This window comes from Hemibagrus wyckioides, linkage group LG25, assembly GCF_019097595.1.
Source record: "Hemibagrus wyckioides isolate EC202008001 linkage group LG25, SWU_Hwy_1.0, whole genome shotgun sequence".
Taxonomy (NCBI): Eukaryota; Metazoa; Chordata; class Actinopteri; order Siluriformes; family Bagridae; genus Hemibagrus; species Hemibagrus wyckioides.
This window is the reverse complement of record NC_080734.1, coordinates 5,272,768-5,300,752: the sequence shown is the minus strand read 5'-3', so window position 1 is coordinate 5,300,752 and position 27,985 is coordinate 5,272,768. Positions and strand designations below refer to the sequence as shown.

The 27,985-nt window shown below is 37.9% G+C and overlaps 2 protein-coding genes across 2 annotated transcripts; both read left to right on the top strand.

Annotated features, from left to right (window-relative positions):
• The first annotated feature begins 11 nt into the window (after positions 1 to 11).
• moxd1l (monooxygenase, DBH-like 1, like) lies at positions 12 to 20,338 on the top strand. Its single transcript, XM_058378637.1, has 13 exons — positions 12 to 395; positions 1,442 to 1,588; positions 2,240 to 2,392; positions 4,164 to 4,247; positions 4,338 to 4,487; positions 9,287 to 9,389; positions 9,806 to 9,978; positions 10,829 to 10,929; positions 11,781 to 11,877; positions 12,018 to 12,077; positions 16,562 to 16,692; positions 16,790 to 16,898; positions 19,856 to 20,338. Exons 1-13 carry the CDS (start codon positions 120 to 122, stop codon positions 19,994 to 19,996), a joined length of 1,725 nt encoding a protein of 574 aa, XP_058234620.1. The 5' UTR covers positions 12 to 119; the 3' UTR covers positions 19,997 to 20,338.
• Positions 20,339 to 24,234: 3,896 nt separating this feature from the next.
• Positions 24,235 to 27,571, top strand: LOC131346288 (dual specificity protein phosphatase 23-like). Its single transcript, XM_058379750.1, has 2 exons — positions 24,235 to 24,673; positions 25,458 to 27,571. The coding sequence occupies exons 1-2, from the start codon at positions 24,401 to 24,403 to the stop codon at positions 25,656 to 25,658; spliced, it is 474 nt and encodes a 157-aa protein (XP_058235733.1). The 5' UTR covers positions 24,235 to 24,400; the 3' UTR covers positions 25,659 to 27,571.
• Positions 27,572 to 27,985: the final 414 nt, after the last annotated feature.

Below are 27,985 nucleotides of genomic sequence, written 5' to 3'. Positions count from 1 at the left end.
GGAGAGAGAGAGAGAGAGAGGGAGTAGAGGTGACTGAGGTTTGAGTGTATTTAAGGACGTTACAAACATTTCAGAGCTCAATTTAGTTGAGATTATTATTGACTTTCTTTTTGGGAGCCATGATGGCTATCTCAGCTCTCCTCATGCCCCTGGTCATGTTCTTGGGCCGAACATCTGGAGCTGATGTAGATCCAACATTGCCTTTCTCTGAGCATCTTGACTCAAACCATAACGTCCTCCTCAGGTGGGGTTTCGACTTGCTGAAGGACACCATCACGTTCCAGGTGACAGTGAACACCACGGGCTGGGTCGGCTTTGGGTTCAGTCCCAATGGAGGAATGGCTGGATCGGATATCGTCATCGGAGGAGTCGGACCCGGTGGGATATATTTTTCGGTAATTCTTTTTTATTCTGTTTTGTGCATTAAATTGAATTAACTCAAGTTAACTCTTTCATGTTTGAGAGAAAATATGTCAAGATTATTATTCATATAAACTATAATAGTAATAAAAATAATATAGAACAAGATTCTAATGTAAAATTAAATCCTTTATCCAGTGAATGAAACAATGAAGGCTACTCAGTAAGAGCAATGACCCAAATCTAATCTAATCTAATGATAACTGCAAATATTCCAGTATCCAAAGAGTCATCTGTAATATAATATAAACTGTCCACAACTAGAAACCTCAACACAAAACATGTTCATGCCTTTTTTCCCCATCCATTATATATATATATAGTTTAGCATGTTAATTCTTAACACATCTTCATTACTATACATTGATTGTACATACATATATAGATATTTTTATACCTATTTATAATACTTACTTCACCTGTACATATCACTCCCATAGCTGTATATCTTTATTGTAATTTATTGTAAATTTGCCACTTGTTTGGATGCTAACTGCATTTCATTGGCTCTGTACATGTTCTCTGGACAATGACACTAAAGTTGACTCTAATCTAATCTAATCTAATCTAATCTAATCTAATCTAATCTAATCTAATCTAATCTAATCTAACCTAACCTAACCTAACCTAACCTAACCTAACCTAACCTAAAGATTAACAGGGAAAGTGTTTAAGAGGACAAACCCATTTTTTTTTTTTTTGGACAGAGTCTCTAGTTTCAGTGCTGTGTAGTTTGAGACGTGAATTTGTTCTAGGATGTTTATCCACAACCCTTAATACTGAAGTGAGGGAAATTCCACATAGTTAGCAATATTATTAACAAACAAAAAATCCTATCACATAAGCAGAACATTACAAGGGTGTGAAAACGTTTGCTCTTTTTTTTTTTCCAGAATGATGTGTTTCATGTGTGTGGACTCAAATCATGCAGTGATAGTGACTTGCTAAAATAAATAAGAATAGAAAAATTCATAAATAGAAAGCCTCAAGCTGTTTGTTGAAAGATCTGCATTTCATTAAGGACAGAAATGCAGCCGGGAATTTCATGCCAGCTCTGGATAAGCAGCAGGACTCGAAAGTCCTCTCTCTGACCGAAGGGAACGGGCAAACCGTGATGAAGTTCCAGCGATCCATCAAAGCCTGTGATGAAAATGACTTTCCCATCACTGTGAGTAAATTCAGCACATAATGTTTATTCCACATCACATTTCTGTCACTTTCGGATTAATGGCTGAGTTTCTGTTGGAGTAAAGGACAGAATATCCTGCAGGTTTCATATTTCTTAGGGATTATGGAATCTTGCCAGGTCTCTGTGGGTCTAAAGCATTTACGGCATTTGGCAGACACACTTTTCCAGAGCAACTTACAATTTATCTCATTTTATATAACTGAAGGTTAAGGGCCTTGATCAGGGGCCCAGCAGTGACTGCTTAGTGGACCTGGGATACGAACTCACAACCTTCTCCTCAGGAGTCCAACACCTTAACCACTAAGATACCACATCCCAAAAAAAAAAGCATCTGAGTGTCTCTATACTACGATACTGTAGCTTTCTTTCTCCTCTTTGTACTTTTCTCCTAGTTTGAGTTTATTTTCAGATAAATATTCTATATATAATCTCCTTTTATGCTCCTCAGCGCTCTGCAGCTTTTGTCTTTAGAGGTTTAATCAGTGATTTTGTTGGAAAACATCTAAATTTAATCCTCCTCCCAGATGTGGAACAAAACTAGCACGAGAAGAAAAGTTTAAAATATTACAGTATGTTTTTTTTGCAGCTGTAGAAATAAAACCTTCTGACATTCTCCTATTTTTTCCTCAGGACAAGCCGATAAAGCTGATCTATGCCTATGGAACCACCGATGACATCAGCTATCACCAATCCTGGAGAGGCACGAAGGAAGTGAACCTTCTGAACTACATGCACCGGACCAGCGTCCCTGAGAGCAAATACTTCAAAATGACCGTGACCAACGTACAGTGTGGCTTGTTTTTCTTACTGTAGATGAACAGGGTGTGAGGAAAGTGTTGGGAAAACCACTATGACCACTGCACCACTGACAATGAATGTCAGACATCAATTCAGTTTTCAATTTTATTTGTATAATGCTTTTAAAAATAGTTAAAAATAAAAAATAAAGAAATCCAGATGTCAATTTATACTTAAAGATGTAAAAGTGCCTTCTAGGTTCCCTCTAAGGTAGATAAGTCCCCACTAGGTTGCCCCCAAGGTAAATAAAATGTGACATCATGCCCTCTAGGGTATTCTTACCATAGCGATAATGAGATGAAGTGCCTACTAGGTTGCCTCTAATGTAGATAACGTGGCAAATTGCCCTCAGGGTATCCTTCCTGTTCTCTCTAAGGCTATTCTTACAGTAGAGATGCTGTGATGAAGTGCCCATTAAGGTAGAAAAATTTGATAAAATGCCCTCTTGAGTATTCTTACAGTATAGATAATGTGATGAAGTGCCCACCAGGGTGCCCCTAAGGTAGATAAAATGTGATTTAATGCCCTTTTGGATAATATAATGAAGTCCCCACTAGGTTACCCCTAAGGTAGACAAAATGTGACCACATGCCCTCTAGGATAATGTAATAAAGTGCCCACTAGATTGATGCCCTCTAAGGTATGCTTACAGATAATGTGCTGAAGTTTCCACTAGGTTGCCCTAAAAGTAGATAAATATGGCAACATGCCTTATAGGTTATCCTTACAGTAGAGACAATGTGACAAAGTGCCCACAAGGTTGCCCCTAATGTCGATAAAAATGCGATAAGATGCCCTCTATGTTATGTGCCCACTATGTTGCTCCCAAGGTAGATAACATTCCCTCTAGGAGTATTACAGTAGAGATAATGTGACAAAGTGCCCAAGAGGTTGCCTCTAATATTGATAAAATGTGATAAGATGCCCTTTATGTTATTCTGACAGATAGATAATGTGATGAAAAGCCCACTATATTGCCCCCAAGGTAGAAATGCCCTCTAAGATAATGTAATAAAGCATCCACTAGGTTCCCTAAGATAAATTAAATGTGACAAAATATTTCAATTAAATATTAAAACATATATTTTATTTAATAATATTTATTTAATTTATATTAACTATTTAAATGAAGTAAATAGAATTAAATAAATGAATTAAAACTATAAAATGTGTTGTTTTGTAAAAATATGTAAATGTAAAAATATTTTAATTAAATTAGATTTAAATAAAAAAATGAAAAAACATGTAGCCTTTAATATTAAGAAATGGATGAGTGTTTAATTAAATATTAAAACATTTATTTTGTATTAATATTTATGTTATATAAGCTATTTAATAAATTAATTAAAACTAAAAAATGTGTTAATTTTTATGTAAAAAATATTTTAATTAAATTAGATTTTAATTAAATAGCCTTAGTGGTTTAATATTAAGACTTGGACGACTATTTAGTTTAGTTTAGTTTTACTTTATTTAATAACATTTATTTTATTTTATATGAAAAATGTAATAAATTAATTAAAACTATAAAAATATATTAATTATTTTATTTGTGAAATATTTTATAAATAAAATTGAATTAAAGCTATGAGATAAACTAAATCAATTAGAATTGGTTTTATTTTTGTTTATTTCATTTCATTTTGTTTTTACTTTATAATAAACTCTTTATTTTTCTTTAACATATTGTTACATTTGTTCTCATTAAATCTACTTATTTACTAGGTTCTTTTTTTCCTTTAAAATTTCTGTGCAGTTTACGATACCCGCCGTAAGCACTTACTACCACTGCAAGGTTATGCCACTTCCAGAGTTTGACAGGAAATACCACATCTACCGTGTAAGCAGCAGCATTTATTCATGAATATACCATAGCTTCATGTTAATCAGAACAAGCTTGCAGATCTTTTCACCATGTTTTTGTCCTCAGATAGAACCAGTGATCCAGAACCTGGACTTAGTGCATCACATATTGCTGTACCGATGTCCACCTTCAGTGACCAAGCTCTCTGAGACGCAGTGTTACACTACGGAAACAAAGTGCTTGCAGGCCATCGCTGTTTGGGGCGTCGGAGGAGAGGTGAGTGATCTGAACTATATAAATCTATATACATCCAAAATAAAAGCTGCATATTCACCGAGGAGGCATAACATTATGACCTCGGACAGGTGAAGTGATGATCTCCTCATCATGGCACCTATTAGTGGGTGGGATAAATTAGGCAGCAAGTGAATATTTTGGCCAAATTGTGATGGCTAGATGACTGGATCAGAGCATCTCCAAAACTGCAGCTCTTGTGGGGTGTTCCTGGTCTGGTCAGTATCTATCAAAAGTATCCTTTAAGTCCTGTGTAAGTATGGAGGCCCCACCTTGCAACTTACAGAATTTAAAAGATCTGCTGCTAACATCTTGGTGCCAGATACCACAGCACACCTTCAGGGATCTAGTGGAGTCCATGTCTTGATGGGTCAGGGCTGTTTTCGTAGCAAAACGGGGACTCAATTTTGGGCAGGTGGTCATAATGTTATGCCTGATCAGTATACAAAGTGTTATCAATATCGAAACAAATCATTTAGTCAGCAGATCTTACTGAATGAATCAGCAGGTATTTCTCCGCTCTTGTTAGAGCGTTAGTGATCAGTGGACTGAAGAGATGACGATGAAGCTCAGATTTAGATAGATATTTTATACCTTAATACATGAGGCCATGATTGATGTGAATGATGCTGATAATCAAAGTCATAACTCATGTCCTGTTTTAAACGTCTTTAAAATGCAGTAGGAAGTGATCTCCATGATGATATTTGAAGATCTGGGGAAAAAATAAAAAGCACATTTTGGTGAATCATTATTTTCTATTAAAGGTTCTCCTAATTCAACTGTTAAAGTATAAATCTACACTGATGGGGCCAAATATAAAAAGCAGGAGATTTTACCATAATCTAGGAGCAAATACAGATGAAGATCATTTCTTCTTTGGCCGTGATGTCTACGTTTTAGGGTCTATTTTTGTTTCATAGGTCAGTTGAATGAGTCCATTTGCGTCTATTGTGTCTATTACATTTACAAACATGTATGTGAAATCTCCTTTATTATAACCTACCTGGATGTTTCAGATAAATAATTTAAAATGTTACTAAAAAAAATCTACAGCACTTTTGTATGACTTGTAATCTAATAATTATGAAATGTAAATTATGTAAATGCTACAAACATGCTTTCTGTAAAAAGGTACATTTATTATTATTTAAGATCTGGCCAGCAGATCATACTGAATGGATATATTTTTTTTATTTTTTACTGGAAATAGTTCTTCTTTGCTAAGAAAAAATATATATACTCCTCTTCTGCATGTACAACAACAAAAAGTAAACTTCGAGCATTTTAAAGTCTTCCAAATGTAGAAAAGTACAAGAAAATTGCATTTAACTCTTAGTCTGGCTGAATTTTTTAATTTTTTTTTTTTTATTTAAAACTAATAATATAATATAATATAATATAATATAATATAAAAACTAAATATCCAATTTTTTTTCATATTCAGGCCAAAAATTTGTAATGTTGAGGACAAAAGAATTAGAATATAAAATTTCTGAACATAAAAAATTTACACAGTCTATAATTGTTGCTCAATGTAGAAAAAGGAGGTTTTGAAAACCCAGCTCTTTCACCCAGTGTTTTGCAAGGTTAGGTTAGAAAATAAATAAAGTTAAACAAAAAACATTTCTAAAACATTGTTTACCTGAATTCAGCTCTAAATCATGACAGATGTCTTTAAGACAGAATTTAACACGCTCAACTCGGCTGCTGATATAAAGCTTGTGCTTCTCGGTTTTCATGTAAGAACTGAACGCTTTAATCCCCATTGTGCCTGACTGAAATGTCTCAACACATTTCTGCATCTAATCTCAGAATAATTGCTTTTCAGTGCCAGGATTTTTTTCTAATCTTTTCTTCCAACAGTTACATTTGTAACCTCATATATATACATAAAAGCTCGGAATGTAATACCTGATCACCGTAAAAGGTACAAAACACAGGAGCAAAAATCCAGACCAGGGATAAAAGACCAAAAAGATCTAAAGCAGATAATGAATACACAAAAAACATCAGGTATGAACACACTGATGGATTAATTCACGGTGTGTGAGGTGATTGTGTTCAGGGGTGTGATTACAGGTCAGGTGTGTGAGAACATCAGCAGCCGTATTAGTATAGCACATTAAGTGGGAGTCGACCTGACAGGCATTTTATTACCTTCAATTTCTACATTAAACTTCCATGTTGAGATTAAACTCCTCATGCTTGGAACATCCGACTCATCCGTAATACTGTTCTACATGATGTACAAACGTTTATTTTAGTTTAATTCAGTCATGTTTGTTTTCTTCGTTTTCAGTGATATTGTGATATCAACCAACAAAATGTTTATCACACTTGGTTGATTTTGGTGTTTTCAAGTGGTGGAATGAATGGATGCAGCGTCTGTAGTTAAAGGTAAATCTCAGAAGCTGATTTGAGTTATTTTCAGGTATTACGTGTTTGCTTTACGCAGAAAGTTACTGAAAGTTACAAGCAAACTGCTAAAATCTTGCTGTGTTTTTATGTATTTTCTTAATCAAGAAAACCTCTAGCGCATGCTAAAGAGATCTGAACAAACCCGATGTCGTAATTAAGACTTCCCGACTCGTAGATACTCTACCTGTTTCTCAAGAGGACTGGAAAACAAAGTTTAATAGACAATTCTAGGCCAAAACCTCAACTCATTTTTTTTTAGAATAAATTTGGAAAAATAAAATAGCAAATTAAATTTGTTACAATAACAACATGGCGCAATAATCATAGTTCATTCAGTACAATTCAATTTTCAATTCAATTTAATTTTATAGCGCTTTTAACAATGGACATTGTCTCAAAGCAGATTTACAGAGACATAGAAACAAGTTTAGAATTACATTATCCAATATTTATCCCTAATGAGCAAGCCTGAGGCGCTGGTGGTGAGGAAAAACTCCCTGAGATGACATGAGGAAGAAACCTTGAGAGGAACCAGGCTCAGACGGGAACCTCATCCTCATTTGCGTGACACTGGACAGTAAATAATGTAAATGTAAATAATGTCCTTTCTACAGCAGCAATCAAGAGCTCTTGAGCAACTAATAGGTTAGCATAATTTCTAGTTCATTATAGCCTTAACACTAATTCCTTCCTGCCAAAGTCTGCAAATGTTCACTGATGAAGACATGAGCACAAAGCTAACCGCTGCAACAGCAGTTCATAAATGATAGCGATAGTCTCCAAGTCCACAGCAGTCCCATGGGCCACAGGCTGTCTAGTGGGAGGCAACACCAGCAACAGTGAGCACCACCAAGTAACGAGACTCCAACGATAAGTAGGGCAACAAGATAGATCAGGTGGGTCCGGAAAGAAGAAGTGGTCAACTGGGAGCTTGGGAGTGGCATGTATAGCTCGACAGAGAGATAACGCGTCCAACCACTTCACAGTCAGCAAACCTGAGTGATTTGTGAGAGTGATAAGATAACAGCATCCAAACATCCCAGTACACCAAACACTTTATGCCCATGAACCGTCCAGATCTGCTCCTTTACCTAAGGAAAAAATACATTGAAAGCTTGACTAAACAAATGTGTCTTCAGCCTAGACTTAAACACTGAGACTGTGTCTGAATCCCCAACACTAACTGGAAGGCTGTTCCATAACTGTGGGGCTTTGTATGAAAAAGCTTTGCCCCCTGCTGTAGCCTTTGCTACTTGAGGTACTACCAAATAACCTGCACCCTTTGATCAGAGTAGGAGTGGTGGATCATAAATAACCAAAGATGGCTCAGGTACTGTGGCGTGAGACCATTTAGTGCTTTATAGGTCAGTAATAGTATTTTATAATCAGTGTGAAATTTGACTGCGTTCTGAGATCCTACTGGAACATCCAGACAATAAGGCATTACAATAATCCAGCCTGGAGGTTACAAAAGCATTAAATAGTTTTACTGCATCATGTAGTGACATTATACTGCATTTCTTATTTTGGATGAAAGAAGGCTATCACAGAGATATTATGTACATCTCTCATCTGCCTTAGCTGAAACATAGCTGTGTGTCATCAGCAAAACAGTTAAAGCTAATACCATAGCATATATCAGGAGAAAAGCAATGGGCCTAAAACAGAACCTTGTGGAACACCAACCATAACTATAGTATCCTTCGAGAGGTCACCATTTATTTATTTCAAATTGTTTTTATTTGGTTTCCAATAGGAGAAAGCACAATATACTTTTATTTTTTACTTATAGCTAAACCATATAGATTGAAAGGCGATGAGGTACAGTGACAGAAAAGGGAAAAAGTCCAGAATGGGTTCAATTTTGGGCAAGTCCACTGTAGCATACGCCTGATGGCACCAGCTACAGTTTAGATCTGTACCAGTGTAACCCCCCAGGGTCCTACTACCAGACCTGCTCCAAGCGGGTCTGGAACCCGGGTCACCAGCATGGGAGGCAGGCAATCTAACAAGGAGGCTAAAGACTGCAGCCTCTAGCATCACTTGCTAATTCACCTCTTGAGATCAGGGGAGTGAGGTTTACCTGCACAGCACCTACCGCTGGCCTCCAATACACCAGGATATATCCGGGGCAAATTTAGCTTTACAGAGCTGTAGCCAGTTAAGTAAAGAAGCCACCATTTAGATCTACAAACTGATAACGATCAATCAAATAAGACCTGAGTCAGGAGAGACCTGTTCCCTTAACACTGACATTCAGACATGTTTCTGACTCTCGGAGACAGGTGCAGATCTTCTTCTTTGCATTAGAGACTATGGATTTCTATTTAACTCATTGTCATTATTTTTAACATCTTCAGGCTTCTGAATTTCCTGAAGCAGCTGGACTTCCTGTGGGTGAGGGTGGAAATGGGACCCTCTACAGGCTTGAAGTGCACTACAACAACCCTAACAAGATCGCAGGTACAAATACACACAGCTAGCCAATCTGTAGGATTTTTCCACTGGCTTTTGAATTCCTACTGAAAATCAACACAAAGGTTTATGATTCTCACATATTTAGATCACCAAGATAATTTTCACACTCGAACACAGCTTTTATGGAGTTATGAAGCATAAATACAATCAGCAGAAGTAAAAAGCTGAAGTTATAAAGGCTATAAACTTCACCAAACACGGTCACATGACTTCTCCATCACCATCACTAAGCTTTGACTCTTTCTCTTTATTTAAAATGATTTTCTCTGATAAGGATCCACTTATCAGTTGGACATGGAAGTGTGTAAGAGTGTGTTATTAGTATAAAAACAATGAGGCTGTAGTAGAGGTTTTTTGTGACCCTACACAAAAATGTGTGTGGTTTGTGTGTGTGTGTGTAGGTGTTGTTGACAACTCAGGCTTGCGGTTTTACTACACGGCTCAGCTGCGGCAGTTTGATGCTGGCGTGCTGCAGACGGGACTCATGGTGACATCTGGGAAGGTCTACGGAATCCCACCAAACACTACATCCTTCCTCACCTACAGCCTGTGTGACACCAGCTACATTCCACAGGTACAAAATCTGCTTCTTCTGTTTTTTCATTATTTATTTATATATTTATTTGTTCATGTGTTATTTATTTATTTTTTATTTATTTTTTACATTTACTTATTTTTTTATATTTATTTATTTATTTATTTATTATATTTATTTTTACATTAATTAATTAGCACACTTAATTACTTACTTAATTAATTAGTGCCCCCAACTGGAGGTTTTGATTCAGGTTATTTATTTATTTATTTTTTATCCAGCATCATTCTCAGGCACTGAGTTACTCAGATCACTAATACCAAGCATTCATTTTCGTCCGTGAGCTGAGTGATAATGAGTCTCCCTCTTGCTACTCGAGACGGCGTGCTAGTCGTCTCATTTCACTGCTTGATTCTTGTGTTTAATTCCGTTTTTTCTTGTTATTATTCCTGTTACACATCCCAACACCATTTTTTTTTTTTGTCATTTACGTTTCATCGTTATTTACATATTATAGACACATCATTATTTACATTTATAAACACTGGAGGTTTTGATTCAGGTAGCAGGTGTAGCCAGGTAAGGTTTGTTAACACTGAAAATCTTTTTATGTAGTTAGACGGCAGATTTGTTTTATTAAGATGTGGTTAAGGCGTTGGATTAATGATCAGATGGTTGTGAGTTTATATCCCAGGTCCACCAAGCTACTGCTGCTGGGCCCTGAGCAAGGCCCTTAGTAATACAAAAAATGAGATAAATGTAAGTTGCTCTGGATAAGAGGGTCGAGCACTACAATCTCAAGCCTCATTTATTTATTTACTTATTTTAAAATCACAATAAGTTGAAGGTTTTAGGATGTTCTGTGTTCTGTTTTATTTTTGTTCTTCAGGCCCTCTCCCAGTTGCCTACAGGAGCTAAGGACCTGCAGGTTTTTGCAGCTTTCTTGCACACACACCTGGCAGGAAGGAAGGTGCGAGTTGGACAATTCAGGTAGAAAAAAGCAAACAAAAACAAACAAATAAACAAAAAACCAGTGTAGCATACTGTAACAAAGAAATGGAAGTGATTATGATACAATTTATTTGGGGTTAAAATCACATTTAATTTCAAATACACAGATCAGGCATAACATTATGACCACCTTTATCTGCCAAAACAGCCCTGACCCATCGAGGCATGGACTCCACTAGATCCCTGAAGGTGTGCTGTGGTATCTGGCACCAAGATGTTAGCAGCATATCCTTTAAGTCCTGTAAGTTGCGAGGTGGAGCCTCCAAAGGATACTTACAGGACTTAAAGGATCATTTTGATAGATACTGACCACTGCAGACCAGGAACACCCCACAAGAGCTGCAGTTTTGGAGATGCTCTGATCCAGTCATCCATCCGCCATCAAACTCGCTAAAATCCTTACGCTTGTCCATTTTTCCTGCTTCTAACACATCAACTTTGAGGACAAATGGGTGCCATGATGAGGAGATCATCAGTCTTATTCACGGCACCTCTCGGTAGTCATAATGTTATGCCTGATCAGTGTATGACTAACATTTTAAGGACTTTTTTTTAAACTCTTTATCAGAAGCTAAAATTAAAAAACGTAAGAGTTGAGCGCTGAGGAGGAAAACAAGCTGCACTGGACTGAACCTTGAAAATAACAAAAGCTGTTTGGAAGACGTGGAAACTGGAGACCATGTGCATGTAGAGTGAAAACTAGAACTGATTAATATGATCATTAATTATGGAGAACAGAAAGAACAGAAATGTTAAGAGCGGGGTTTTAAGAATAAAGAGTGGAGGCAGGCTGTGATTAGTGTGTGTTCACGTCTCTCTGTGTTCTTTAGAGACGGAGAACAGATTGATGTCTTAGTGCAGAGCGAACACTATAATTTTGACTTCCAGCAATTGACAAACCTGGGAAAAACCAAAACGGTCAAGCTGGTAGGTGTCGAGTTCTGTCCATTTCTCAGAAATACAATACGAGGAATTTTTTTTTCTAGATTGTCCTGTACATTTAGATGCAGGTCTCACATAATGACCAAGAATCTAAATGACCAGCTTTTCTTATGTTCCTCTCACAGGGAGACAACCTGGTGGTGGAGTGCACCTATGACACCTACAATCGGTCAGGACTGACCTGGGTTAGTCTGAGTTACACTGCTTTAAGGAATAAAACACTTGTGTTGTTACGGGGAAACTCTAAAAAAAAAAAAAAAAAAACGAACATGTGGTCAGTCAGATTTAAGAACATGTGGTCAGTCAGATTTAAGAACATGCGGTCAGTCAGATTTAAGAAATATTGATTTAAGAACATGCGGTCAGTCAGATTTAAGAACATGCGGTCAGTCAGATTTAAGAAATAATTATTATGAAAAACATAATGTTTGAAAATAAAACACGAGTTCATTGATTATATATGTGAAATCTGACCTGGTCACACTACACTGTACTGGTCACAGTGTGAAATCTGACCTGGTCACACTACACTGTACTGGTCACAGTGTGAAATCTGACCTGGTCACACTACACTGTACTGGTCAGAGTGTGAAATCTGACCTGGTCACACTACACTGTACTGGTCAGAGTGTGAAATCTGACCTGGTCACACTACACTGTACTGGTCAGAGTGTGAAATCTGACCTGGTCACACTACACTGTACTGGTCAGAGTGTGAAATCTGACCTGGTCACACTACACTGTACTGGTCAGAGTGTGAAATCTGACCAGGATACACTACACTGTACTGGTCAGAGTGTGAAATCTGAACAGGATACACTACACTGTACTGGTCACAGTGTGAAATCTGACCAGGGTACACTACACTGTACTGGTCACAGTGTGATATCTGACCAGGGTACACTACACTGTACTGGTCACAGTGTGATATCTGACGAGGATACACTACACTGTACTGGTCAGAGTGTGAAATCTGACCAGGTCACACTACACTGTACTGGTAACAGTGTGAAATCTGACCTGGTCACACTACACTGTACTGGTCAGAGTGTGAAATCTGAACAGGATACACTACACTGTAGTGGTCACAGTGTGAAATCTGACCAGGGTACACTACACTGTACTGGTCACAGTGTGAAATCTGAACAGGATACACTACACTGTAGTGGTCACAGTGTGAAATCTGACCAGGATACACTACACTGTACTGGTCACAGTGTGAAATCTGAACAGGATACACTACACTGTAGTGGTCACAGTGTGAAATCTGACCAGGGTACACTACACTGTACTGGTCACAGTGTGAAATCTGAACAGGATACACTACACTGTACTGGTCACAGTGTGAAATCTGACCAGGGTACACTACACTGCACTGGTCACAGTGTGATATCTGACGAGGATACACTACACTGTACTGGTCACAGTGTGAAATCTGACCAGGTCACACTACACTGTACTGGTAACAGTGTGAAATCTGACCAGGGTACACTACACTGTACTGGTCAGAGTGTGAAATCTGACCAGGATACACTACACTGTACTGGTCAGAGTGTGAAATCTGAACAGGATACACTACACTGTAGTGGTCACAGTGTGAAATCTGACCAGGGTACACTACACTGCACTGGTCACAGTGTGATATCTGACCAGGGTACACTACACTGTACTGGTCACAGTGTGATATCTGACCAGGATACACTACACTGTACTGGTCACAGTGTGAAATCTGACCAGGATACACTACACTGTACTGGTCACAGTGTGAAATCTGACCTGGTCACACTACACTGTACTGGTCAGAGTGTGAAATCTGACCAGGATACACTACACTGTACTGGTCACAGTGTGAAATCTGACCAGGTCACACTACACTGTACTGGTCACAGTGTGAAATCTGACCAGGGTACATTACACTGCACTGGACACAGTGTGAAATCTGACCAGGGTACACTACACTGTACTGGTCACAGTGTGAAATCTGACCAGGGTACACTACACTGTACTGGTCACAGTGTGAAATCTGACCAGGGTACACTACACTGTACTGGTCACAGTGTGAAATCTGACCAGGGTACACTACACTGTACTGGTCACAGTGTGAAATCTGACCAGGGTACACTACACTGTACTGGTCACAGTGTGATATCTGACGAGGATACACTACACTGTACTGGTCACAGTGTGAAATCTGAAAAGCTCACACTACACTGTACTGGTCACAGTGTGATATCTGAACAGGGTACACTACACTGTACTGGTCACAGTGTGATATCTGAACAGGATACACTACACTGTAGTGGTCACAGTGTGAAATCTGACCAGGGTACACTACACTGCACTGGTCACAGTGTGATATCTGACCAGGGTACACTACACTGTACTGGTCACAGTGTGAAATCTGACCAGGGTACACTACACTGTACTGGTCACAGTGTGAAATCTGAACAGGATACACTACACTGTACTGGTCACAGTGTGAAATCTGACCAGGGTACACTACACTGTAGTGGTCACAGTGTGAAATCTGACCAGGGTACACTACACTGTACTGGTCACAGTGTGATATCTGACCAAGGTACACTACACTGTACTGGTCACAGTGTGATATCTGACCAGGGTACACTACACTGCACTGGTCACAGTGTGAAATCTGACCAGGGTACACTACACTGTACTGGTCACAGTGTGAAATCTGACCAGGGTACACTACACTGTACTGGTCACAGTGTGAAATCTGACCAGGGTACACTACACTGTACTGGTCACAGTGTGAAATCTGACCTGGTCACACTACACTGTACTGGTCACAGTGTGAAATCTGACCAGGGTACACTACACTGTACTGGTCACAGTGTGAAATCTGACCAGGGTACACTACACTGTACTGGTCACAGTGTGAAATCTGACCAGGGTACACTACACTGTACTGGTCACAGTGTGAAATCTGACCAGGGTACACTACACTGTACTGGTCACAGTGTGAAATCTGACCAGGGTACACTACACTGTACTGGTCACAGTGTGAAATCTGACCAGGTCACACTACACTGTACTGGTCACAGTGTGAAATCTGACCTGGTCACACTACACTGTACTGGTCACAGTGTGAAATCTGAACAGGGTACACTACACTGCACTGGTCACAGTGTGAAATCTGACCAGGGTACACTACACTGTACTGGTCACAGTGTGAAATCTGAACAGGGTACACTACACTGTACTGGTCACAGTGTGAAATCTGACCAGGGTACACTACACTGTACTGGTCACAGTGTGAAATCTGACCAGGGTACACTACACTGTACTGGTCACAGTGTGAAATCTGAACAGGGTACACTACACTGTACTGGTCACAGTGTGAAATCTGACCAGCTCACACTACACTGTACTGGTCACAGTGTGAAATCTGAACAGGGTACACTACACTGTACTGGTCACAGTGTGAAATCTGACCAGGGTACACTACACTGTACTGGTCACAGTGTGAAATCTGACCAGGGTACACTACACTGTACTGGTCACAGTGTGGGTAGTAGATTTAATTGATTTAATTAGCGACACACACACACATATTTAAATCATTTAACAAGCGTTTTTTCTGCTTAGTGTGAGACGTAGTGCCCTCAGTGCTTCTTCTTCCTGTTGACCATGCACATTTTGCCCTCCCTGGTCTGGTTTAACTGTTTTTAAAGCATGTTATCACCCAAATCTGTGTTTCTCCTTTTTTAATGAACTTCATTTACACTTATTACCACAAAATGTACATTTTCTTTATGGTCATTAGACCTCATTTACATAAAATAAAGCCATATTTCTGACAGAAAAACATTTGAAAATGGGTCAGATTAAATTCCAATAACATCAGTGTTTTACTTTTTCCGTAAACAACACGTACTTTTTTTTAAAATCCATTTATAGTTACATTAAATGTTGTGGGACGTCCGTGTTATCGCTTACGTTACAGCAGCGTCTCCCATCATCCACTGCATGTCACATGATCATGACACTCATGACCATTGGGATGAGGTACCTTAGTGGCGAAGGTGTTGGCCTACTAATCAGAAGGTTATGAGTTTGAATCCCACATCCACAAAGCTGCCACTACTGGGCCCCTGAGCAAGGCCCTTAACCCTCAGTTGTATGAAATGACATAAATTGTAAGTCACTCTGGATAAATGCCAGAAATGTAAATGACACTCACGCATTGCATCTAATTCACTTCAACGAGCACTAGTATTTAGGGTTACGTCTTACAGCATGTATAGCACCTGGTGACCAGCCTGCCTTTATCCTTGCACCTGATTTACGTCTTGTTGACTTGCCTTGTAGTTGAATTTCGTTTGCTTCACCTGCGATAAACAAAAAATTTGGCTCATCCACCGTCTGTACCAATCCCTGACGATCACTGTAACATCACCAGTCTTCTTTTTTTCTTTTGAAGTTACTCAGATAAAGTAAATAACACTGGGAATTTTTTTTTTTTAGTTTTGATCATGTAGACCATCCTCTGTATGAACCCCTCTGTCACCATAGAAACGCTACCATATTAGAACCTGATATGTAAACTTTTACCTGATGTTATAGATTATTAATCAGCATCTCCTGACCAATCAGATTTGAGAATTAAGCCTCACTGTGGTGTCGTTATTCTGCGTTGTGTTCACAGGGAGGTCTGGGAACTAATAATGAGATGTGTCTGGCTTTTCTCTACTACTACCCCGCTCTGGAGCTCAGCACCTGTGAAAGCTTCCCAAAATTACAGATGCTCATGAGCGAGATGGGAGCCGCTAATGCCACGTAATACAGCTTTAACTACAGCTGTGTGTGTGTGTGTGTGTGTGTGAGATTCTCACCACAGTTCATGTGAAACTGCTTTACTTTCCTCACCGCACAGAGACTGGTTGAAAATAATGAGCATGAAGATGTGGGATAACAGCTCAATCCTGGAGTATCAGGAAATGCTGAAGAGGATTGAACAGTTCATCTTCGTTGGAAACATAGAGGTGAGTTACACACAGAGACTTTTCTGCTTTCGGGCCATCTTGCCAAGTCAGCCATACAAGATAGCTTATTCAATTCAATTTTCAATTCAATACAGTTTTATTTGTATAGCACTTTTAACAATGGACATTGTCTCAAGGCAGCTTTACAGAACATAAGAAATACAAAAAAGTACAAAAAAGTGTAAGATTAGTGTTAGAAAAAAAGTTCAAGATTAATATCAGACTTATATTTACATTTATTTGTATTTATTATTAATGAGAAAGCCCAAGGCGACTGTGGTGAGGAAAAACTCCCTTAGATAGAACAGGAAGAAACCCTGAGAGGAACCAGACTCAAAAGGGAACCTCATCCTCATTTGGGAGACACCGGAGAGTGTGATTATAAATGATTATAAACACCAGAGAGTGTGATTATAAATGATTATAAACACCAGAGTGTGATTATAAATGATTATAAACACCAGAGAGTGATTATAAATGATTATAAACACCAGAGAGTGTGATTATAAATGATTATAAACACCAGAGAGTGTGATTATAAATGATTATAAACACCAGAGTGTGATTATAAATGATTATAAACACCAGAGAGTGTGATTATAAATGATTATAAAAACCAGAGTGTGTGATTATAAATGATTATAAACACCAGAGAGAGTGATTATAAATGATTATAAACACCAGAGAGTGTGATTATAAATGATTATAAACACCAGAGTGTGATTATAAATGATTATAAACACCAGAGAGAGTGATTATAAATGATTATAAACACCAGAGTGTGATTATAAATGATTATAAACACCAGAGAGAGTGATTATAAATGATTATAAACACCAGAGTGTGATTATAAATGATTATAAACACCAGAGAGAGTGATTATAAATGATTATAAACACCAGAGAGTGTGATTATAAATGATTATAAACACCAGAGTGTGATTATAAATGATTATAAACACCAGTGTGTGATTATAAATGATTATAAACACCAGAGAGTGATTATAAATGATTATAAACACCAGAGAGTGTGATTATAAATAATGTTCTTTCTACAGTCATATACAGTCAGTTGGGGTTGTGTGATGCAGATACAGCATACGCCAATCATGCATAACATTATGACCACCCGTCTGATATTGTGTTGGTCCTCCTTTTGCTGCCAAATCAGCCCTGACCCGTCCTGCCCTGTGTATTCTGACCCCTTTCTATCAGAACCAGCATTAACTTCTTCAGCAATTTGAGCAACAGTAGCTCGTCTGTTGGATCGGATCACACGGGCCAGCCTTCACTCCCCACGTGCATCAATGAGCCTTGACCGTCCATGACCCTGTCTCCGGTTCACCACTGTTCCTTCCTTGAACCACTATTTTGATAGATACTGACCACTGCAGACCGGGAACATCCCACAAGAGCTGCAGTTTTGGAGATGCTCTGATCCAGTGGTCTAGCCATCACAATTTGGCCCTTCATCAAACTCGCTCAAATCCTTACACTTGTCCATTTTTCCTGCTTCTAACACATCAACTCTGAGGACAAAATGTTGACTTGCTGTCTAATATATCCCACCCACTAACAGGTGCCATGATGAGGAGATCATCAGTGTTATTCACTTCACCTCTCACTGATCATAATGTTATGCCTGATTGGTGTATGTTGAATTGCTAAAGAAGCTTAAATGAGGAGAGATGTATTAACCAGAAATGGAGGGACAAGGTGATGACGTGAGTCAGACTTTATACACAAATTTCACTCATTTCTGCATTGCGTGTCGTTTGTGTTTTCTCCAAAACAATAATTATCCAGAAAGTAGTGTTTATAGATCAGTCTTGAAGCTCAAGACATTTTTGAAGCCTTTTTTCAATCACCAGCCACTTCTCCTCTATCACATGACAACATCCAGCCAGAGAGAGTTGCTTTTTCAATTCAGTGTAATTTATTTGGACGTTGTCTCATAGCAGCAAACAGAAAAAAGTGATAAAGTTTAAAGTCAAGGTACTTTTTTATCCCTAATGAGCAAGCTTGAAGCAATGGTGGTGAGGAAGAACTCCCTGAGATGATATGAGGAAGAGAGGAACCAGGCCCATAAGGGAACCTCATCCTCATTCGGGTGACACTGGACAGTAAATAATGTAAATGTAAATGATGTCCTTTCTACAACAGTTTATATTCATGTGGGGTTTTTGCATCTTTTCAAATCCGCTCTGTCTCAAACTTAGACACAACGGCATTCTGCCCTCTTCCTTATACAAGAGCTCACAGATGCTCAGGATTAGCTAGGATCTCTGTGATTGACCGGAGAGACAGAATGCCCCTCCCACTCAGAGAGCATGCTAACGCTAGACTCTCGGCTACGTCAGGATTCAGAACTCCTGATTTCCTGATAATACAGTCCACTGCATAAACCTTATCTCAACTCTATTCACCCTATGATTTAGTGTCTAGGGAAAGAAAGAGTCACTAAAAGTATACTAAAGTCAGCATTTTTCTTTTTAATTGTAGTTTCTATTTCAGTATGTTATCTTTATTCAGTTTAAGGGGCCAAAAATATGGCGTTTGCTCCTGTGTGTGTTTGGTTGTGTCCATGTTGATGACTGAATGTCTTTGTCATGTCTCACTCCACAGTGGAGGTTAATATGAAGCTCATATGAAAGTAGACACTCAGGATTTTAAGAATTCAGAAGTATATCTGTTTTTCTCTAGCCTACTAGGGGTGATATATTCATAGAAAAGTTCCAAACAAACAAAAACGTTCATCTTTTCTCCAGACAAATGTTTGTATCTTTAAAGTAAATGTTGATCTCAAACCCATTTCTGCTTTCTGAGACGCTCCAAGCGTTTGTTCATCTAAAAAGCAGCTCAGATTTCATCTTCAACCAGTAAAATTCTGTGTAAGGTTCTCCAACAGAGGGAAAAACACACGTCTAAAACACATGTAAAATCCTCTTTCTCTCCCAGACCAAGTTGCAGAACACTGGGAAGATTCCTGACCTCAAACTGTCTCCGTCCAGCAGCTGTAAAAGAAGCAGAGCTCAGATCCAGAGAGCTCTTCCGGAGATCCTGCTGCTCGGACTGATGCTCTCACTGATCCTGTCCTAACATCTTCACCTGCCAAACAACCCACAGACTCTGAATGACAAGTGTCATGATTAGAGGATATTCACTGGATTAAATCATTAAACCTGCTAGAAAATGACTTTATATTATATAACATACTATCATATATGAATAGAATCAGCTCTAGCACAGTTGTCATTGTGTGGATCAGATGCATGTCTTGATCTAAACTGCTGCGACTTTATTCAGTCTAAATCTCAGTTTAAAGAACTGGATGTGTTTTCAAAGAAATGTAGACGGAAACCAGCAGATTTCTGTGTCTGGGCTGTTTGTTTGTTTGTTTGTTTTTTGGATACAAGAACAAAAATAAACCCTAAAAACAAACATCTGCATGTTAAATCTTAATGTCTGAATCAAACCTGTAAAGCCAGGCCTGTAAAATCTCTCTCTCTCTCTCATGAAATCACACACGTGTCTGTTTGCTCATCAGTGATGAAGTCATTAATAGCATCACCGTGTCGAGCAGGAGAAGCCAAATTGTATTTCACTTCCTGTTATGTGTTAAATCATGTCTTCGCCCGCCACACAGCTTTAGAAATTCAGCTGGAAAGGAAACTCGCACCTCACACATGCTCACTGAAACTCACATCTGCACATCAGAAATCATCGCTTTCACTTCTGCTTTACTTTCTAAGAAATGCTTTTACAAAACCTGCTAATCTGTGATGCGGAGAAGTGGAGCTTCAAAGCAAGGAAACAGATGAAGGTTGTTATCATATAAATTCATCATAAACACTACTACTCTAACTTTTACTACTATTATTCCTACTCCTATTTCAGCTGCTCCTCCTCCTCCATCTCCTCATACTACTTCTGCTCCCAACTTCTCCAAATCCTCCCCCTACTCCTACCTTTCCTCCTACTACTCCAACTCTTCCTCCTCCTCCTCCTCCTACTCCAGTTCCTCCTCCAAATCTTCTTCCTTCTTCTCCTCTTACTCCATTTCCTCCTCGAAATCCTTCTCCTTTTCCTTCTCCTCCAACTCTTCCTCCTCCTGCTCCTCCTCCTCCATTTCCTCCTACTACTCCATTTCCTCCTCCTCCTCCTCCTCCTACTCCAACTCTTCCTCCTCCTCCTACTACTCCATTTCCTTCTGCTCATCGTCCTCCTCCTCCTCCTCCTTCTACTACTCCATTTCCTTCTCTCCCTTCCACTCCTACCATTTCAACTCTTTTTCCTCCTCCTCCTCGAAATCCTCCTCCTCCTTCTACTCCAACTCTTCCTCCTCCTCCTCCAAATCCCCCTCCTCCTCTTCCTCCTTCTACAACTTCTACCCCTACCACTCCAACTCTTACTCCACCTCCTATTCCTCTTCCTACTACTGCAACACATCCTCCTCTTCCCACTTCTCCATGTCCTCCTCCTATTACCCTTTACACATCCAAATCCTCCTCCTCCACCTCCTCCTCCTACTACTCCGCCCACTCCAACTCTTCTTCCTCCTTCTCATCCTACTACTCTATTTCATCCTAGTGCAAATCCTCCTTCTACTTCCTAATAATACTCCCACTACATTAAATGAAACTAATTGCTGTGTTGCATAAGGGGAATAAAACACTTCAGGCCGTGTGAGGAAACGAATCCTCTTTTCAGTGGTTAGAGTATCTGGTCTTCATGTCAAGCCACATCTCACCACCCATCACTGATTATTTATCTACATTAACATGCCCCAAAATGTCTTCTTCCTTACATAACAGCTCAGTGTTAGCAGGTTAGGTATCTAACACGATCTAGCTGTTACTGTGAAGGCAACGTCCATGTACTCTGACCTGATAATAATTACAGTGTTAAAGTTTAGGTCATGTCTGATTAGATGGAAAGAAAAACTTTTCTTCAATCCCACATCCATATACTGACAGTTTACATGTTTGTAGCATGGCAATTACAGCTGATATTTTCTTCTATATGTAAAAAAAAAAAACTCTTTTCAGCTCTTTTCTGTGGGCTTGAGGGCAGATTTACATGGTTTATTTTCTCTCACACACATTTGCATGTGTGTTTTCCATGAAGGCAAAATGTAAAACACAACCAAACATTTCGGCGTTTCTCTCAGAATAACTTTACTAATGCAAAACAGCTTCCATCTTCTATTTTTAACTCCGCAGAAAAGCTACGACGTGATGAAATGATGACCGTGAAATACCGCAGCGCCATCTGGCGGACACAGCGTGTTTCATCATCTCCGTAAGTGAAGAAAAAATAAAAATAAAAATAAAATAAAACAATATAATATAATATAATATAATTAAAAATAAATTTAACGAAAATTTAATACATTTAAATTAAATGTAATATAATAAAATTAAATAAAATCAATTAAATTTAATGCATTTAAATAAAATAAAATAAAATAAAATAAAATAAATGATCCTAAACCACAAACCCAAATCTCTTTCTACAGAGTGTCTCTTTCTCCAGCATCATAGGGTTAATGTATAAAGTGTATATTTAATGAAGGGGTATATCGATAAAGGAGATAAGTTGATTCTCTTAATATATTATTTATTAGTATATTATAAGTTCTTAGTATATTATTAAATTCTTAGTTTTGGGAATGCACAAATTTAATTAAATTAAATAACTAAGTGTAGACATAAAGAATGCCTTAGTTTTAATTTTTTTATTATCTAGCAACATAATCATCAAAACCTCTTTATTCTCTTAGCTAGGTAGTTCCTTTAATTTTCAATTTATTTTATCAAACCTTAACAACAAGGACTTTATAAGTATGATATTATGTTTACTTTATGACTGTTAAAGACGAGAAAAAAAAACTATCTATCTATCTATCTATCTATCTATCTATCTATCTATCTATCTATCTATCTATCTATCTATCTATCTATTTAAATTAAAATGCTTCCACTGAAACTTCTTTTGTTTAGTGTGAACAGTGAGTTATGTGTTTGACTTGGTTTGAACTCAGTCAAGGGGAAAGAAAGGAAGAGAGAGAAAAATAAAGATCGTACAAGATTAATAGTAACTTATCTGTGTAATGAGAATGTTTTCTGCGTTCTGAATGAATAAATAAATAAATAAATAAATAAAACTTCAACAATAACAACCTTCAAAGTAAAATAATCACAGTTCAATTAAAAAGTAACTAAAATCTGTGTCATTTGTGGATATAAAATTATGATTAAAATGTGATTAATTAAATATTCACGTGAATATACATTTAAAAAAAATACTTTGATATCGTCAGTAAAATAAATAAACAAACATCAGCCTCTGGAAATGTCCAACTTAACAATTTAACAATTCGTGTCGATGCTTTTCTAAAATTCTGTAAGATATTTTTAGCTGGTTTGTTATTATTAGTTGCGGTATGGAATGACAAACACGTCACTTCCGGGTAATTTGAGAACGAAACTTCACACGCGCCCTTTCATCCCCTGTATAAGTGCACTATATATACTGCTAATTAACGCATTATACATCCTACAGAGTGCACTTAGTGATCTGTACCAAGAGGTTCGGGACTCAGTGTACATGAAAATCATACATGATAGCAGAAGAAGGTTAATAAATGAATGAATACAGCTTTCTAGTGATGTATCGGCTCTTTTTGGAGGAGATATTAAGAACCGACTCGCAGAAATGAGCCGACTCTTTTGTGAACGACACAACAGGTGTGGTCTCAGTTATCATACAAAAAGAATCTGTTATCAGAAGATAGTTGATTAAATGTTATTTTATACATTATCTACTGTAAAAAGAACAAAAAGAACCGACTCGTTTTCTGTTATTAACGTTCACCCAAAAAGAGCCGAATCAAAGAACCGACTCGTTTTTTTGTTATTAATGTTCAGCCCAAAAGAGCCGAATCAAAGAACCGACTCGTTTTCTGTTATTAACGTTTAGCCAAATAAAGAGTCGAATCAAAGAACCGGTGTATGTTGTGTTACATTTGCAGTGTAATTTTAATTAAATCAATTAAATAAATATTCCAGTGAAACATCTTTCTAACATCTGTGTTGTTCCTTTGTGAATGCGCTTACAATTATGCTAAATATATTTGAATAAATCCACTGCAAAGTTGTCCTTTTATTTAGTTATTTATTAGGTATGTAAGGTTAATTAAACATTTAATTACATCATTTCACCTATAAAAGAAGAACAGCCAGTAAAAGTAGTGCAGAATTGTGTCTGATTATTAAAAGGGAAACATAACGTTAGGGAGTCGAAAGAGTCGGCTCTTTTTGGTGAGCCGAGTCAAATGATTTGACTCACCGATAAAGAGCCGGAATTCTCGTGACACGCGCGTTCTCGCGTTTAAACGCTTTAATCGTAGCCCTTTGTTCAGTGAGAGAGTGAGACACACAGGCAGAAGTGTCAGGATCACTTCAGGAGAAAGACCAGGAAAAGAGAGAAAGGGAAAGAGCTATGGAGACATCTTCCGGCACCCCAACAAACTTCTCATGGGTTGAGGTCAATAAAGTGGCAGGACTGGCCTGGCCATCCAGTCCAGATCATTACCGCTTCTTACTGGATCACGGGATTAAACATCTGGTGTGTTTGTGTGAATCCACACCACCGGCTTATGAGAGCTGTCCAGATCTCAAACTGCACCACATCCCCATGGTGGACTTCACCCCACCGAGTCTGAGTCAGATTCAGAGATTCATCTCGATCACTGAACACGCCAACACAGGACAGGTGAGACACACACACACACACACACACACACACACACACACACACACACACACACACACACACACACACACACACACCAAAATTGTAATGCTCTTTATACAGCTAACCACCATAATTCTTACCTATATTATTACTGTATCGAATGCTCCACTCTGAAGTTGATTAATTTTCTATAACTACAGCGCCGCTATACTGATTCGAATCACTGTTTATTTTATAGCCACTAAGTGACATCAGGAATGAACCTTGGATGTAACTATAATCAGATAAAAAGTACAAGGTGTCCTTCTGTATTCTGTGTTGTGTGTGGTGATAAAATAACGTTGAATGATGGGACGGTGACATCGTCATACACGGAGGATGTGGTGGAGCTTTTGCTGTGGTATATTTATGAATTTCAGTAATATGTTGTACAAATATTTATTTATGCTGTCTGAAATATTCCTTCTTCGTCCCACAGCAGGAAAATTTGCATAAAATTCTGTCTAAAACAGAGACAGAAGACAGACAGATGTGTTGTATTCAGTGTTGATAAATACGTTTGTCATTTATTAGTTAATGTACAGATCCAGGTCCTGATTTCTGTAACCACGCCCCCAAATTTGTGTTTATTGTCTGTATTTATATACAAAAACAGTGTGAATAAAGAGATGTCTGGTTATATTTTGAAAATATTAATCAGCTTGTTTTGTTGATTTAAAATGAAATGATGTTTTTTTTTTCTCCTGAATCATCATTCGAGCTGTTGTGTTGCTGCTCAGCTCTATATCTGTGTGTTCCTCAGGCGGTTGCGGTGCACTGTAAACACGGCCTCGGCCGGACCGGGACCATGCTGGCCTGCTACCTGGTGAAGACGAGGAAGATCTCAGGAGCCGAGGCGATTCTAACCATCCGATCTCTTCGGCCTGGATCCATAGAGACTCGCAAGCAGGAGAAAGCCGTGCTGGAGTTTCAGCAGTTCCTCCATCCCAACACCGTCCTGTAAACACCGCCCTCTAAATACCACACCATAAACACTGCCCTTTAAACACCACCCTCTAAACACCACCCCTCTGTAAATACGCCCATAAACACCGCCCTATAAAACATATCTGTTGTCCAAAACATTTTAACTCCAGAGTATGCTGCTACTCAGTTTTCAGTCAGAAATATGCCCCTTTCTCCGCCCCCCCACCGGGGCCCCACTGCTTATTAAAAATCACAGACCAGTATATGAAACAAAATGATTGACAGTTGCGAAGGTCATTTGAACTCTCCTACATTACCTGACCCTCCAGAAGCCCCGCCTCCATCTTACATTAGTCTCATTTTCTCAAACGCTGAGGTCATCCTTCCTGTCCTGTCAAAAAATATCGGAATTACACAGTGGGAGCACTGGAACACCACTACGATGTCGGAATTACAACTCGGGAAATCCGAAGAAATTCTTCTATACATCTCTATTTTCTGATCTGGAGGCGTATCAGGAACAAAAAATTGAGACTGTCTTGATAAAATTTCCAGGAAACATTTTCCGTAGTTCATGTTCAGTCCTTCATTTTGTTTCAGTAAAGGAAAATTTTAAAAATAAATAAAATAAAAAATAAAAACCTTTAAAATGCTGTAATCATGAACAAGATTGTTTTTGTGAAAAAAATTAATTTTTTGTTAAACAATATTGATCAGTAATCAATTTCTGTCATGACTGCTAGCTTTTTTCTATCAATAAACTAAGCTAACATTAGACAAATATAAATAACATGGGAGGCACCAAAATGATGGATACCGAAAATGGTCAAAAATAGCTGAAAATTTTTTGACTGCTAATTGTTGGGTGTGTGACAAGAGTGGGATGTTAGACCAGTGTTGTGACCAGACAATACTGTAATTGGACTGTAGTATTTATTATTATTATTATGACCATTATAATTATTATTGGTATCCCAGGACTTCCTGTTGCTCTGATCTCAGCAGGTCTGATGCTTATTCCTCTCTCTCTGCTCTGACTGAAAGCGGTTCACGTCAGCAAACATGAAATCCACCAAATCCTTCTGAATTACAGGTTTCTCAGAAGCGCACACTCGGGTGAATCCTCAGAACTCAGGGTGTGTCCATGAAGCAAAAGCTGTTTCTATGACAACGGTGTGTACAAACACTGTATAAGCTTAGTCATGCTCAAGCGTGTGTGTGCGTTTTCTGGTGTCACTGAAAGAGTAGAAATCTACCTCTTACCCTCTATATGGTCAGGCAGGGTGCTTATAAGGCGACATAACTGACAATGCTACGTAGTCATTTCTTAAAGGCTTGCTCAGTGTTTTTTACTGGATTTCTGACCTGAAATTTTCATTTATTTAAGTTTGAGAAGTTACTACGACTGTGTAACATCAGTCTGGAAAGTGTCATAACCTCTTTGTGGCAACACAGACGTCACGTGCCTCAGGTGTCGCTTCAACGTCTGCTGGAATAAGGCTTTAGAGGATCATGTCTGTTGTCCTGTAACAGAAGATCTCAGGAATAAAAGATCAAAGAATTCTATACATAATAAATATAGAATTAATACACAAATGTACACCAAGTTGAATTCCGGATTGCGATTGGTCAGAAGACGTCGATTCGTTTTCACACACGTTCCGATATAGGGTATCGTTTCCTAGCAACAGCTTGCACAGGGACTTGTACAGCGGAGGCTCTGCGTGACTGAAATAAAAACCTGCTGCCGTTAATGTGAGGTTTTCTGTAAGGAGATGTTTATCTATCACTTAGGGAAGGAGTCTCCAGTTCCAGATTCTGTGCTTTGTTGATTTTCTTGCTTTATTTTATTTTTTTTGCTGTAATGAGAGGAAACGGCTGTTTATATTGTATAAGAATAACGGGATATTGTATAACCTGTCTTTGTGGATTTTAAAATAAAGGATTTTAATATAAAGGCTTCTTCTATTCTGTTATATTTATTATATTTAAAAAAAGAATTTTAAAATAAAGGCTTCTTCTATTCTATTTAATTACATTATATTTATTATATATAAAAAATAAAGAATTTTACAATAAAGGTTTCTATTGTATTTAATTATATTTTATTTATTACATTTAAAATAAAGGATTTTTAACACAAAGCCTTCTTGTATTATATTTAATTATATTACATTTACTATACTTAAAAAATAAATGATTTAAATTAAAGTCTTCTATTATATTCAATTATATTTGCATTATATTATATTTAATTACATTATATTTACTCTATTTAAAATAAAGGATTTTAAAATAAGGCTTCTATGATATTTAATTATATTTGTATTTTATTTAATTGTATTATATTGTATTTTAAAAAAA